Raw genomic sequence first — 15,973 nt, forward strand, 5'->3', positions numbered from 1 at the left:
AAATCAGTGGCATTTCTATACACTAACAATGAGACTGAAGAAAGAGAAACTAAGGAGTCAATCCCATTTACAATTGCACCCAAAAGCATAAGATACCTAGGAATAAACCTAACCAAAGATGTAAAGGATCTATACCCTCAAAACTATAGAACACTTCTGAAAGAAATTGAGGAAGACACAAAGAGATGGAAAAATATTCCATGCTCATGGATTGGCAGAATTAATATTGTGAAAATGTCAATGTTACCCAGGGCAATACACACGTTTAATGCAATCCCTATCAAAATACCATGGGGAGGAGGGCGGGGGGTGGGAGTGAAAGGGTGACGGGCACTGGGGGTTATTCTGTATGTTAGTAAATTGAACACCAATAAAAAATAAATAAAAAAAAAGAAAAAAAATACCATGGACTTTCTTCAGAGAGTTAGAACAAATTATTTTAAGATTTGTGTGGAATCAGAAAAGACCCCAAATAGCCAGGGGAATTGTTAAAAAGAAAACCAGAGCTGGGGACATCACAATGCCAGATTTCAGGTTGTACTACAAAGCTGTGGTCATCAAGACAGTGTGGTACTGGCACAAAAACAGACACATAGATCAATGGAACAGAATAGAGAATCCAGAAGTGGACCCTGAACTTTATGGGCAACTAATATTCGATAAAGGAGGAAAGACTATCCATTGGAAGAAAGACAGTCTCTTCAATAAATGGTGCTGGGAAAATTGGACATCCAGATGCAGAAGAATGAAACTAGACCACTCTCTTGCACCATACACAAAGATAAACTCAAAATGGATGAAAGATCTAAATGTGAGACAAGATTCCATCAAAATCCTAGAGGAGAACACAGGCAACACCCTTTTTGAACTCGGCCACAGTAACTTCTTGCAAGATACATCCACGAAGGCAAAAGAAACAAAAGCAAAAATGAACTATTGGGACTTCATCAAGATAAGAAGCTTTTGCACAGCAAAGGATACAGTCAACAAAACTAAAAGACAAACTACAGAATGGGAGAAGATATTTGCAAATGACGTATCAGATAAAGGGCTAGTTTCCAAGATCTATAAAGAACTTATTAAACTCAACACTAAAGAAACAAACAATCCAATCATGAAATGGGCAAAAGACATGAACAGAAATCTCACAGAGGAAGACATAGACATGGCCAACACGCACATGAGAAAATGCTCTGCATCACTTGCCATCAGGGAAATACAAATCAAAACCACAATGAGATACCACCTCACACCAGTGAGAATGGGGAAAATCAACAAGGCAGGAAACAACAAATGTTGGAGAGGATGCGGAGAAAAGGGAACCCTCTTACACTGTTGGTGGGAATGTGAAGTGGTGCAGCCACTCTGGAAAACTGTGTGGAGGTTCCTCAGAGTTAAAAATAGACCTGCCCTATGACCCAGCAATTGCACTGTTGGGGATTTACCCCAAAGATACAGATGCAATGAAATGCCGGGACACCTGCACCCTGATGTTTATAGCAGCAATGGCCACGATAGCCAAACTCGGAAGGAGCCTTGGTGTCCATCGAAAGATGAATGGATAAAGAAGATGTGGTTTATGTATACAATGGAATATTACTCAGCTATTAGAAACGACAAATACCCACCATTTGCTTCAACGTGGATGGAACTGGAGGGTATTATGCTGAGTGAAGTAAGTCAGTCGGAGAAGGACAAACATTATATGTTCTCATTCATTTGGGGAATATAAATAATAGTGAAAGGGAATATAAGGGAAGGGAGAAGAAATGTGTGGGAAATATCAGAAAGGGAGACAGAACGTAAAGACTGCTAACTCTGGGAAACGAACTAGGGGTGGTGGAAGGGGAGGGGGGGGTGGGAGAGAATGGGTGACGGGCACTGGGGGTTATTCTGTATGTTGGTAAATTGAACACCAATAAAAAATAAATAAAAATAAAAAAATAAATAAAATGAAATAAAATAGTTAATGCTTGAAAACTGAAAAGTTTAAATAATTTTTATTGCCAAGAAAATTGGTTTTCTTAGTCTTGTTTCTGCCTTCACTCTTTCTGTGTTTTCCTCTCTCTCCATCCTTCTTTTCATCCTCTTGTCCTCTTTCTTTCCATCCTTGATTCATTGTTTTCCACACCTTTTAAAATATATTTCAAATACATTAAATATTAGCAATTTTGGGCTTCTGATGCCTCCTAAAGGATCTAGTTTCATCCTGAAGACTTCTCCCTTTTCTTCTATTTCTTATCGTTCTGTTATTAAGCACACATTATAACTAAAAGAAATAAGAATTGGAATAGGAAAACAACAGAAATTGGCTCTTAGATACTTTGATATATATAAAAAGCTTAACTGATTAATGCTAATATGATTAGAAATTAGCTTGGCCCCCTAATTTGATATACATATTCTCATTTATCTCTGCCTTGAAAAAATGTTCTCTTCTGACCTTTACCATATTCTACTTTTCTTGCTCTATAATGTTGAATATAAACATATTTAAATAATACAACCAGGTGTTATTGAAATCCAGATTATGAAACAATTATTTTAATGACCTTCCTCACTAGTGTGGTTTTTCAAACATGAAAACAAGTCCTGGTCCAAATGCCCACGTTTGACAGAATGAAGGCAGCAGATACCCAGGATTCTGGGGATACACAGAGGGAAAATGTCAATCTGAAGAATCACCTTTCTTCTTTCTTTCTTCTTCTTTCTTTCTTTCTTTCTTTCTTTCTTTCTTTCTTTCTTTCTTTCTTTCTTCTTTTTCTTTTTCTTTTTTTCTTCCTTTCTTCCTTTCTTCCTTCCTTTCTTCTTTTTCTTTTTAGTTTCCATAGGAATATCTAATTAATTTCTACTCTATCCATTTCAGTTTGTGATGTCTTACACCTAATAGAACAGAAAAAAAAAAAAAAGAATTAGACGTGAGGGAGACAGAAAGGAGAGTATTGATAAGAGTGATAAGGGGGTCAATTGAGTATTGAGAGGAGGATGTTGTGTGGAATTCAATAGTTTGAATGCTGTTTATCTAAATTCTATCGCTTACTTATTTCTTCTTTCTCAGACTTTGAGGAATGATGTTAATTTGTTTCCACTATGTTATATAAGGCTTCTTCAGGTACATATTTTATTTCTTATTTTCCCATTACTTGGTTTATTATTTCATTCAATGGGCCTTATTTGAATTTATAAGTTTACATATTTCATATAAGTATAGTTTTATAATCCACAAGGGAATAAATTAAATCAAATCAAGTTACTGTGCAGGAAGCAAATTCTTAGACACCTAACTGGAGCCTTTATGGACCTTCAAAATCTATTCAACACCAACCTGATCATCTTTTTGCCAAGTTACTTACGGAGAAACTTACTCTCTTTTTAAGGAGACGGATACAAATATAAGCAGAACATAGAGATTAATTTAACTCTGACGATAAAAAAGAAGTGATATATGAATTGGGCCTTAAAGGATGTCTAACATTTCAATAAATCTTGTTACCACATCAGATTCTTTTTTGTCATCATTAGAGCTACTAGCATACTAACTTAGGTACAACAGCTGTTCATACTTGTTGTGAGTTTGCCTGTGCTGTACTACTTTGTATTTAATCTTCCCTACATTTTATTATTTCAATATTACTTGAGAATCTACTCAGTTCAGGCACTAGAAATAAAACTAGGTAGAGAGAATATTTTTCCCCCATGAAATTTATGCTATTATAGAATAAGATTTCATTTTGCAACAACTTACTCCTACCACTAATGTAGTCACTTTGTACTATATACAAAAAAGAAAGAAAGAAAGAGAAAGAAAGTTAAGAAGAAAAGGAAAAGAACAGAAAGAGAAAGAAGAAAGAAAGAAAGAAAGACACAAAACAGAACCCTCCTCCACCCTCCTCCCTCCTCCCCCCACCCCACTCCACCGCCTACCACCAACCCCACCTCACTCCCTCCCCCTCCCTCCACTCCCATCCTCCCTACCTCCCTCCCCCTCCCTCCCCCCTCCCTCCCCTCCCTCCTCCTCCCTCCCCCCCCCTCGAGAATCCCTCAGAACGCCCGCCTAACCATCTGTATGCATGCTATGAAATTCCAATAAACTTGAACCTTAACTGAGGTTTTTATATGAAGGACAATATAAGAGAGTTCGATTGTATTATTATTATTTTTAAAAATGTATTTCCTGCCTTCATTACGTAGATTTCAGATCTTTTAGGCTACTATACAAGTATTCAGTGATACTGCTTTTGCAATCTCATAGACATGGAATTCTTACGGCTTTTATTAACCAAGCCTTAAAATGATATAAACAAGAGTATTTGCCAGCTCTAATTCTGCGTTAAGTTCTCCTTATTCTAGATGCTACTTTAACATATATATGTTGCTTTTAAAGCATGTTTATATGAATTTATGCATATACATATATTGCATCTTTATTATTTGCTATTTTATCTTTAAATTATAAGCTTCTTGAGAACAAGGATTCTGTTATAAAAAATTTAGTTTTCTGAATAATATCACATTTGAAGTGGATTGTTGCTTTCTCTAGTAGTTGATAAGGAAAGATAACAGAAAACTTATTTTGTCTTATTTTAGAATCTATATTTAGCTCTGTAGATTGGAGTAAGGAACATGAAGATGAGTATGAATGTTTATTCTAAAATATATATTTCTTGTCGTTCATTTGGATTCTAAAGTCTTAAGGTTACAAATCTCATTTATTGTATTATGTTTCTATATATTTGCAGAAATTCAAAGAGCAAATCAAAATTGTTTAAATTTGGGTAACAAGAAGGTGAACTCATTCTCTAATTTTTAATAAAAGAGGGAAAATTAATCTTTATCTTTTTTTTAACAGGTTGTGATACAGAGAACTGAACTTTGAAAAAAATCTCATTATATGGTTCTATTAATGTCTCTCTTTCCTCCACTTACCTCTACACGAATCCAAATCAGAGCAATATTTTGACACTTAAATTGTATTTTTTAATACAAGTATAATGAAAATCTCCAAGAAAGAATAGTGGTTAGTTGTTTTAAATGATAACAGGGTATATACATCTTCTGACACTTGGCATAAATACCAATTTTTCTGTAAGCAAGTTAACCTATGACTATATTTGAAAACTATTAAAATACCAAACACCTGTTTAAATACTTTGAAAAAAGAACATAATATTTTTAAAAAGAAACCTTTTAACTGAGCTTCCAAAATTATATATAAATGTACATATGTATGTATCTATCTATATAATCTTTATATTTCTTTTGTGATCTGTTCTATGATTTTCACTGGAACCTGAAATAAATTCTAGAACCCTGATCTTAGGAGAAGTTACAAAAGTCATACAGATTAAGAAATTTGTAAAACTAATATTTAACATCCGTGATAACGAGCTCAAGATGGTTAATTGAAAAAAAATTGACTAGCAAGGAAGATGAAAGTAGATCAGGGGCACCTGAGTGGCTCAGTTGATTAAGCATCTGACTCTTGGTTTCATCTCAGGTCATGTCCTTGGGATCATGAGATAGAGCCCTGTGCTGGGCTCCATGTTCAGTGGGGAGTCTGCTTGAGCTTCTCTTTCCTCCTGCCCATCTCCACTTGCACACGGGCTCTCTCTCTTTCTCAAATAAATAAATAAATCTTTAAAGAAAGAAAGTAGGTAAATATTTTGAATATTCAATTATTATCTTCTTGATTTTTCTATTTTGCTTGGGAAAGAAAGAAAAGAAGCATGGAATTATAGGACAGAAAAGCCATATAAAACAGAAATCTCTAAACTTATATGAAAAAGCCCTTTTTTATCAAACAGATTTCTATAAATCCAACTATATCTGAAAGGCTTAAGGCAGCAAAATGTATTTTCAATAGTGGAGATGGATAAAATTTATCAGACCTATTTGTAATAAGAAGAAATGAAGTTTTTTCCCCCCAGTGAGTAGGACAGACGCCTGAATTATACTAAACACATCAGTAACTAATTATTTTTGAAAAGACACTAACTTATTCTTGGATGTTAAGGTAGCTATAAACCACATGTATTATATAACACAGTTTCAAACAAAAAGTGGATATTTAGAAACTTTTAATTTTATGTTACTAAAAAGAATTACAAATAAAAAATTTAGAGCTCTAAGACCTATTTTCCACCTCCACTTCCCAAGAAAAAATCTACTCTCATTTCCATATTATTGCCATAATATGGCAATAATAATTCAGCTGGCTTGCTTACTTCCTTGTGTGCCTTCTTTTATTCTTCCTTCAAGAAGTAATTATTGAGTGTAACTGAGTGCCAGGCAGTATGTTAGATGCTAGTACTTAGAGATAAAAGATTCTTCCATTCAGGGAGATCAATCCAGGGCAGACAGACAAGAAAACATGCAATGACAATGCACGAACATAAGTTCTAGAAGAACTGAGGATATTTGCAGGAATTTGAAAAACCCAGGTGAGAGAAATACAGTCTTTAGGTTGAGGATGCAGACTGCGTGTGGGTGTGTTGTGGCAGTCATCTGGTAGGAGGTGGTGCCTGAGCAGAGTTTAAAGAATGAGAATGTCTGGCTGGATGAGAAAGGGTATGAATTTTCAGAAAATGGAGAGACATACAAATACAAGGTGGCATGAAGAGTATGGCGCATTCAAAAATTGTTAAGAACGACTAGAGCCAAAGGCACCTGAGTGGCTCAGTAAGTGTCTGCAACCGGACACTTGGTTGCAAGTGCTAGGTGACCCCACGTCATAGATGACAATATCCCACTCAGAATTTTTTGTCAAGAATAGGACTAACACCCTTTTAATTGCAGCTCTCCCTCTAACCTTTACATCCTCTTTGAGAATTCATTCCAGAGGGGACATGAATCTTTCACTCTGTGTCTGTCCCTATCTCTCTGCCTCCCCAAAACTTTCATACTTCCCTGATTGAGGAAGGGATGACTTTTTCCCTTTTCCCTTATGGCAAGGATTTCCCTTCTGTCATATCTTTGTTTTTATATATCCCTGGTTTATTGAAATCTTAACAGTCGATTTGACCAGATACTGGGCCTTATTGTATTATTTAGCAAATCCTGTTGGTAAAGTTTTTTATTTAAGTCTATAGGCTTATTTCAGTCTTAAAAATGTTATTTTGTATCTCAAAATCTGAATATTGACTCTTTATCTTTAAATTCTTTATTAGCAATTCTAGACCATCTTGAGGCAAAGCACACCTTTGGTAGAATAGAGATGAGGTGGGTAAAAGGAAATGCAAAGGAGAAAAGGCACATTCAAATCATTCTACAAATAATGCCATGCTCCATTGGTGAGGCTTGGATTCTGGAAGGAACAAAGCAATGTCTCAGGAGCCTAATCTTTTGATAATAGAGATTGAAATTCACAGAGAACAATGGAGTAGAATTTTGGCGGGAAACCTTCAAAACCAGTAAGTGTTTGGTGGTGCTACCATAAAGCAGAGTAACAAAACCCACTACAAAAATGGAAACACTAAATAGAGCATAGAAAGAAAGGAAGTATGTTAAACAGAAGTATTGTAGGAAGCCCACAACTTCTCTGAATATTTTAGCTTCCATTTTAAACTATGACATTACTCGTTGATTCTCTAGATTTCATCTGAGAAGTGATTAATCAGAGAAAGTAATTAGATAATATGGCATTCCTTCCATATGGTAGAATGCAAGGTATACCTTGTTAATTTGGATGATATTTCTTGAGGTCTTTTCTTTTCTTTTCTTTTTTTTCTTTTCTTTTTCTAGATTCTATTCATTTGAGAGAGAGAGAGAGTACAAGCAGGGGGAGCTGCAGCAGGAGAGGGAGAAGCAGACTTCCCACTGAGCAGGGAGCCTGACTCAGGGTTCATCCTGAGGGTCATGACCTGAGCCGAAGACAGATGCCCAACTGATTGAGCCACCCAGGAGACCCTCATGTGGGTTTTTCTATAAAAAGGAGGCATATCTAGAAAATTGAATTTAGATCTTGACCATATTAAGCAAATGATATAGAATGAAAGCAAAACCAATCATATAACCCAAGGTCCACAAGGTTAGATCTATGGAGAGAAGGTACAATGACGATTGCTTTGCAAACTTTAAGTTGAATATGTATCACCTGGAGATTTTGTTAAAATGTAGATTCTGATTTGGTAGGTCTGGGACACAGTGTGAGATTCTGCATTAAATCCACAAGCCCTTGGGTCACTCCAAGACCCCAGTCACAGATCCTTCTTTGAGCAAGATACTAGAAAAGAACACTCTGACTTGATTGGCTTACCTAGGTTTCATAATTATCTTTTTTTTTTGGATTTTTATTTTTCCAAATGAATTTTAGAATTAATTTATGTAGTGAAAGGTGAGGGACTATGCCATCTCCAAATATACCATTTAGCATAAACAGTATTTTTATCCAGAGGTACCTGACAGACACAGAAAGGATACCCATGATCTCCTCTTTTCTTCCTAAAAGCAGGAAAAAAAATTCCCATATGAAATATACTCTCTCTGTACCAGAAAAAAAGGAGCATTCTACTACCAGAGACAGGGAATTGAGGCCAGAAAAATCCATACAAATAGACCTTGTTAAAATAACTCTGATCTTCCTTTAATCTCCCTATACATTTTAGTTACTTCTTTTTTTACAACTGTCTTTCTGTCTGTTGAGTGTAGCACTGGGGTCTTGCTACTTCTTTGGGTCTTCATTTTCCTATGGAGGCTCCCATGTAAGAATAAATTTCTGTATGCTTTTCCCCTGTTAATCTGTTTTATGTCAACTTGATTCTCATGCCTAGTCATGGACCCTAAGAGGGTAGTGGTAAAGTTTTATCTTTCCTATAGTAGCTTCATAAAAAATTCCCTGAGTGTTTTAATTGCAATTACATTAGACTTGTAGATAAATTTGAGGAGAATTTGAAATATATATAATGTTGAACTTCCTTCAATTCTCCAAATGGTATTTTATGTCCATCTATAATAAATTTGCAATTTTTCTGTGTTGCAGTTTCGCTTATCTTTTATTAATTTTGTTCATAGAAACACAATGTTTATGCTGCTATCACAAATAGAATATTTTTATATTATTACATTTTCTAATAGGTTATTGCTGATGTATATAAACATCACTCACTTCTTTGTATTGATCTTTTCCTCATGATTCCTGCAGAACTCTCTTATTTGTTCTAACAGGGTGTATGTGTGTGTATTTTAAAATTTTCTATAAAGACATATATTTACAGATGTCTCCTCCTTTCTTATCCCATAATACTTTATTTCTGTTACTTCCTTCTTTTATTGGCAAGGCACTCCAGTAAGATGTTGATTTATATCAATGATGGTAGGTATTATTGTATTATCTTCCCTTACTAGGTGATAAAACTATTAGCTTCTAGAACATGCTATAGAATTATTTCCTTTCTTAGGAAGTTTTCACATCCTGTTTTCTCTCTGCCTGTGATGCTGCTCCATATTCTTCACAATTGTTTCATTTATATCATTCATGCCAAAGCTTAAATCTCACCTATGAATAATTAATTCATGGACCTTTCATGAATAATGGTATAGGAATCAATGACAATCCAACAAGCAACTTAGGAGGAACTTATTGGCCCCAGACTGAAATATGCCAAGGTGGATTGTGGCTTTAGTCACAACTCTGTTTGTTAAGCTCTCCCTCTCTCTTTCTCTTTCGTTTCTTAGACAGATTCCCTCTAAGTTGTCACTATGATGCAGCTAACTTCTCACAAGCTTAGCACCTCCACTGTAGTGGTAACGTTTTCCTTTATTAAAGTATCAGATTCTGGTTGTCCTCCGTTGAGTTATGTGCTTGTCCCCAAACAAATCACTGTTGGGAGGGAAAGAAGCCATGATTCTACCTCTATGGTAGGTGGAGCAGGCACCTTGGCCGATGGTCTGTTCACAATTTCTCAATGCTGAGAACAAATAGTTCACTAATCACTGAGATACAGGCTGGATAGACCAGAACATCTGAAGTCCACTAAACTTGATCCCAGATAACCTTTCTAACACCTCCAACCCTTTTGTTCTCTATGTCAGCTGTCAGTAACTTTATATCACTGATCCCTGATTGGAAATTATTTCATTTATCTGTGTTTCCTGAACTAGAATGTCAGCTCGGCTACAGAAGGGATGCTGGCTTCCTCGCTTACTGTTGCAGCTCCAGGGTATGTGATGATGTATGCCACATGGGTGGAATTCAATATATGGTTAAAAAGAATAAATAAGCAAAACTGTAAATATCAGGAATCCATAATTGTAAAAGTTAACGTTCTAATATTTATTAAGAGATGATTATACTCAATATTATTGTTCTCTTAACTTTTTTTGAGAAAAGTTGGCGAGAACATTGGCTTTTTTACTTCTCTTTTTAAAGAAAGTCTTTGTCAGAGTCCTACTTACTGCCATGCAGATCTATTAATCTCACCCTGAAGTGGAATGAATGAAATATTTAGGCTGATGTATATGCATAATTTAAAAATTTTCCTTTTTTCATAACTATCTCTTGCCTTGTACATATGTGATTATTAATGTATTTTCATATATGTCCTTGCTATGTTATCTTAGGCATTTTAATTTTCTAAAAGTTTTCATTTTCTTCTCAGTAAAATTGAAGTCTTAATATCTACCTCATAGTGTAACATGAAGATTAAATAATGTATTTTTAAAAGCTAGCACAATACTGGGGTGCCTGGGTGATTCAGTCAGTTAGGCATCTGACTCTTGGTTTCGGCTCAGGTCATGATCTCAGCTGAGGTCGGGAGATTGAGCCCCAGTTCAGACTCCACGCTTAGCGGGGAGTCTGCTTGTCACCCTCTCCCTGTGCCCCTCCCCTCACCATGCACATTCTCTCTCTCAACTAGGGGTGGTGGAAGGGGAGGAGGACGGGGGTGGGGGTGAATGGGTGATGGGCACTGAGGGGGGCACTTGACGGGATGAGCACTGGGTGTTATTCTGTATGTTGGCAAATTGAACACCAATAAAAATAAATTTAAAATAAATAAATAAATAAATAAATAAATAAATAAATAAATAAATAAATCTTTAAAAAAACAAACCTAGCACATTGTTTGCAATAGTAAGAATTAAAAATGATAATTATTATTTCAATTGTTTTTTGCCTTTAGGTGTAGGATATCTTTTTTGGCAGAATATATGTCAACCATAATAGAGGTATCTGAATCCCCTTATAAACCATCCCTCATAAAGTCATGTTTGATAACTAGAGAATATGTACATATACATATGTACATATAAAATTCCTGGCAACTTCTGTCTTTAGGTTAGTAGTTTCATTTTTTTTTTTCAGTTCTCTAAAAATCATATTTCAGAGGCCAAAGTGAATAAAGAGAAAGAAAATAAAATTGGTTGGGGCCATTTTCTCATAAGATGTCAGTGTCCATGGCAGGCAGCTAGGTCTTACAAATTCACTGATGTTCACATCATTGGTAGAATGGTGTAAGCAAGGAACACTGAGATTTGAACTTCATTCATGTTTTCTGCTATCTTCAAGTCATTTCTTTCAATTGGCTTATGAAATATTTTCTAGGGTTATTATACATCAATATATCAGATGGGTTTACCATTAAAGACATAGATTTACATGTAAAGTAGTCTAAAGTATACCAACTAAACAAACAAGCAAAAAAGGAAATAAGTGCACATTATCCCAGGCAGCAGGGTCTGAGCTGTCTAGATCTGTTTGATGGAAGTTTTCCTTTTGGCAGGTACACTCCTTCATCTGAGCCAGGTGTCTCACAGTCTTGCTCCCAAATTCATGACTTAGATTTGTCTCTCTAGAACTTTCCAAGTGAAGATATTAGAAGCGGGGTAAAAGGCTGAGCTCAGCCAGTGGGGGGCTGCAGGAACTCACTCTTGCTGGGAGAACTTCATGCCAAGTCAAAGATCAGTAAAGGTGAAAGACAGCTGGAACCAAAGAGCGGGGAGAAGCAAATATTGAAAGCTTGGGTTCAGAGCCAAGAATTGCAGGGCAAAAGAAACAATAAGAGAGGCAAATTAAGGTGTTCCAGTCTATTTCTTGGAACAGGTTTTGTTGTTTTATTACTTCCTTTTATGTGTAAGCCATCATAGGGTGTGTGTATGTGTGGAGGGGGTATTAAGCGTGGGTGTGTGCATTAGAACCATGGAGGAGATAGACACTTATCCCAGCAGAAATCAAATAGGGCAAGTGAGATCAAAGCAGACAGCCATCTCAATCATTAAGCTCTCAATACTGGTGCTATGTGCTTATTTGCTTTTCCACATTTTGTGGATTTCCTATTTTTCTTTTTATGCATTTAGTTTTTATTTCTATCTGCTTAGATACTTTACTACTGCATGTCTGCATGTTTGACGTATCTTCCAGGGATCAGTTTCACTTCACATTTTCTCTTGGCCTATCCTTATCCATTCATACTCTTGCCTACTTTTCTGTTTAGTAGGTTTTCTCAGTTTCTTTTGTTCCCGTGTTTATCCAGGTGTTGATTTCCTGTTCATCCTGACTTTAGATGCTGGTTTCAGCCTGTAAGTTTTGCCTGAGCAATGACTCACTTCCTGGATCATGGGACAGGATTGGGTGGATTTTTCAAACCCTGCAGTGGGCAGCCCTAAAAAGTTAAGAAGTAGTATATGTCTAGTCTATGAGTGGGAAGAAGGGAGAAGGTCCCTAAATGAGTACCACCTCTACACATCTTTGGTTCTGGTATAGTTTTATTCAAATCCAGCCCAACTGAGTATAGTTTGTTTTAACATCTATAATTTCTTTTTAAGTGGCCTCTGTGTTATCACTGTTTCCAGTTCACCTATATTTCACAAATAAGCTTTGATTATCTTTCTTAAAGGAAAGCAAGTTATGGTGCTCTGCTACTAATGAGTTCTCCTTGATTCCCATTACCTAAAAGAAAACCTTATAGCCAAGTTTGATTAGTAGGAGTTTCACAATTTTACAAAAACACCACTGTCTTTCAAGCCTTATCTCCCACTACCTTTCACTCTTCTCTCTACACCAGGAACCAATCCTCTATTCCAGCAGTACTTCGTCAAATCATTGGTGTCATCTTATGATTTTTCTTTTTTTAAAAATATTTGATTTATTTATTTGAGAGAGAGAGCAAGGGAGACCACAAGCAGGGAGGAGAGGGAGAAGATTTGTCTCTGAGCAGGGAGCCCGATGTGGTCCTTGATCCCAGGACCCTGGGATCATGACCAGAGATGAAGGCAGACACTTAACCAACTGAGCCACCCAGGTACCCCATGTCATGATTTTTCAACGTTATACATATTCCTTCCCCTGAAATAATATGCTTCCATTTATTTACCTCCTTTTTTAAAACTCACTTTCAAATATCATCTCTTCTTTTCAGGCTGACTCTTTGAAATGTTCATTCATTTTTAATGCATTTTCTTTATATCTGTGTTACGTATATTTAGTCTGTCTTTATAGCTACCACACAAACAAAAACGTGAACAGCACTACCATTTGGGCACTGGACAAAACTCAGCATGTGCAGGATATCATTTATGCTTCACAACTCCCTCAGAAAGTTCCTCTGTCCCTGTTTTGAAGCCAAAGAAACTAAGGCGTGGAAGGGTTACTCACAGAGCTACTACACAAGAGGTACAGCTCAGACCTGTACCAATCTTGATGAACTTTAACACCTGAGTTCTTAATCATTTAAGAACTTAATCATCCTCTCCTCTGTCTCCAGTTCCAATCTTCTGGTCTCTGTTAACCATTGGAAATGTAATAAAAGGAGTGTTGTCATTTTGATTTTAGTTAACTATATACAGTAAAACTCAAGTGGCTTAATGTTCATTCAGTATATCAACATTTTTATGAAAGAGAAGGTGTCCTATCTCAAAAACAAAAACAAAAAAAGGAGAATGGGAAGTTATAGTACCGAACATACACATTTAATTTTAAATACTGAAAATAAGAGCATGCCCTAGGTTCCTCTAAGGTATACACCAAAGTGATTGTTTGCTTAAGACTTTCTTAACTTGGTACATAATATTTCTACTTTATTTATTTATTTATTTTTTAAATATTTCTACTTTAAAATTCAAACAGGATCGCAAGGAATTTCACAATCAGTTGTCAGTGTGCTTAAAATAATGAGCTTCTGGAGGTTTACCCCATAGGCCATGTCCTAATGACAACAAAATGACTAATGAAAGTAAAATAGAATTCTACCAAGAGAGATTGGGTGTTGTAGACATTCCGTCATGGAGAGATTGATTTTATAATTCATTTAGTTATTATTTTCTCTTTAGATTTGGTCTCCATTTTGCTAGACAGGCAAATAGAGGCATTTTTCCCCCTCAATCATAGAATTTCATTGAAGTTGCTAGTTGTGTTTCTTGTTGAGTTCAGCCCTTGTTTATCTCCATGAAATATTCAACTGAGAGCCATAACTGTGTTGAAGCCTTAAATTAACTTATGCTGTTCATTTTTTTCTGATTTTGTAATCCTTTAGTGTCAAGCATATATTTTCTTAATTGCCTTTAACTTGCTGTTTTCATGCAAATTCTAATATTCTCATTCAATGTCCAATACATTTAGACTCTTTCATCACTTATTTGTCCTACCTTTTCTGATTTTGAACATTATCCCTGAGCAGTTACATAAAACATATATCTCACAGAAAAAAAAAAAACCTTTATAGTTGCTATATTATGAGTAGCATGGCAAGAAAAGTCAAGGAGATTAAAAACAAACTGAAAGATCCCATCCAAAAAACTTAAATTATAAAGTTCATAAATACATTAATCTATATTAACAATATTAACATAATGTAAAACCTAAATTAACCAATAACCAAGTAATAAGAAGGCTTAATTAATGGATTTACTTTCCTGATTTAAAATTTTAATTATGGATTTACTTTCCTGATTTAAAATTCAAAAGGAAACGTAAATTAATCATGTGTTTGCTAACTATGTACTTCTGTATCTCTATTTTCATACAATTTAAGTTGTTGATAAATGATTATCTTTTGACAAATTTTCATCTTTTCAGACAACACAATGTTGCACTCTGACTGGATTATACTTACTATAGCTGAAAAGCAAAGTACCGAGTCTTTGAAAAAATTTCTATAGCAGTGCTCAAATTACATAGGTTCTTATAGAGCAGGCTGGGTTGCTCAGTGGTTTAGCACCACCTTCAGCCCAGGGCGTGATCCTGGAGACCCTGAATCTCGTCCCACATCAGGCTCCCTACATGGAACCTGCTTCTCCCTCTGCCTGTGTCTCTGCTTCTCTCTCTCTCTCTCTCTCTCTCTGTGTGTGTCTCTCATGAATAAATAAATAAAATCTTTTAAAAAATAAATAGGTTCTTATATTAATACTCAATTTAATAAAGAACACCCATTCTCCAAGCATATAGGTTCACTGCAGGTAAACTACATCATGTTTATAGAGTACTTAGTAAATTATGTCATAATTCTAATACATGGCAATCATATGTTACTGCCTTAGAATGGTCTTACTAAGTAGCAGAAATGTATTTACATCATGGACAATGTTTAGGACATCTCTGGTATATGATAAATATATTTTAAAATATATATTACAATCCTGTGATTTGACTAATAATGCAGATATGACTCAATCCCAAAGAATCTGAAGAGCATGATGCCTGGATTCTTTCCATATTACAGTTGGTAACAATGTGTGATCTACAATATCTTACATTATCTTCTTATCAACTAAAAGATTCTGTTTAACAAGGAAAACAAAATAGGATATAATTCTCAAAGATATGAAGGGATAAAAAATCAACTATTGTTTTTTACATTTGAATACTTTACTTGTACTGAGTACTTTTCTGAGATAAGTGTTCAGTTAAATCAAATTTTGAGTTGATACTTTTAGATTCTTATAAAATGAATTGATTGACCATTTTAGCCCAAACAGTTGAAGCATATTTGCTTGTTGATAGCATTTTTACCTATCTTTTCTTGCCCAGAAGGGTGCTCTGCAC

The 15,973-nt window shown here is 35.4% G+C and overlaps 1 protein-coding gene across 1 annotated transcript in view; it reads right to left on the minus strand.

The window, feature by feature from the left end:
• Positions 1–2,780: 2,780 nt before the first annotated feature.
• GLRA3 (glycine receptor alpha 3) overlaps positions 2,781–15,973 on the minus strand; it is a 207,305-nt gene continuing 194,112 nt past the window's right edge. Inside the window, exon 10 of the mRNA XM_038573625.1 lies at positions 2,781–2,883. Within this exon, the coding sequence (XP_038429553.1) occupies positions 2,878–2,883 (6 nt within the window). The 3' untranslated portion in view covers positions 2,781–2,877. The remainder of the gene's footprint in view (positions 2,884–15,973) is intronic.

Source organism: Canis lupus, chromosome 25 (genome assembly GCF_011100685.1).
Source record: "Canis lupus familiaris isolate Mischka breed German Shepherd chromosome 25, alternate assembly UU_Cfam_GSD_1.0, whole genome shotgun sequence".
Taxonomy (NCBI): domain Eukaryota; kingdom Metazoa; phylum Chordata; class Mammalia; order Carnivora; family Canidae; genus Canis; species Canis lupus.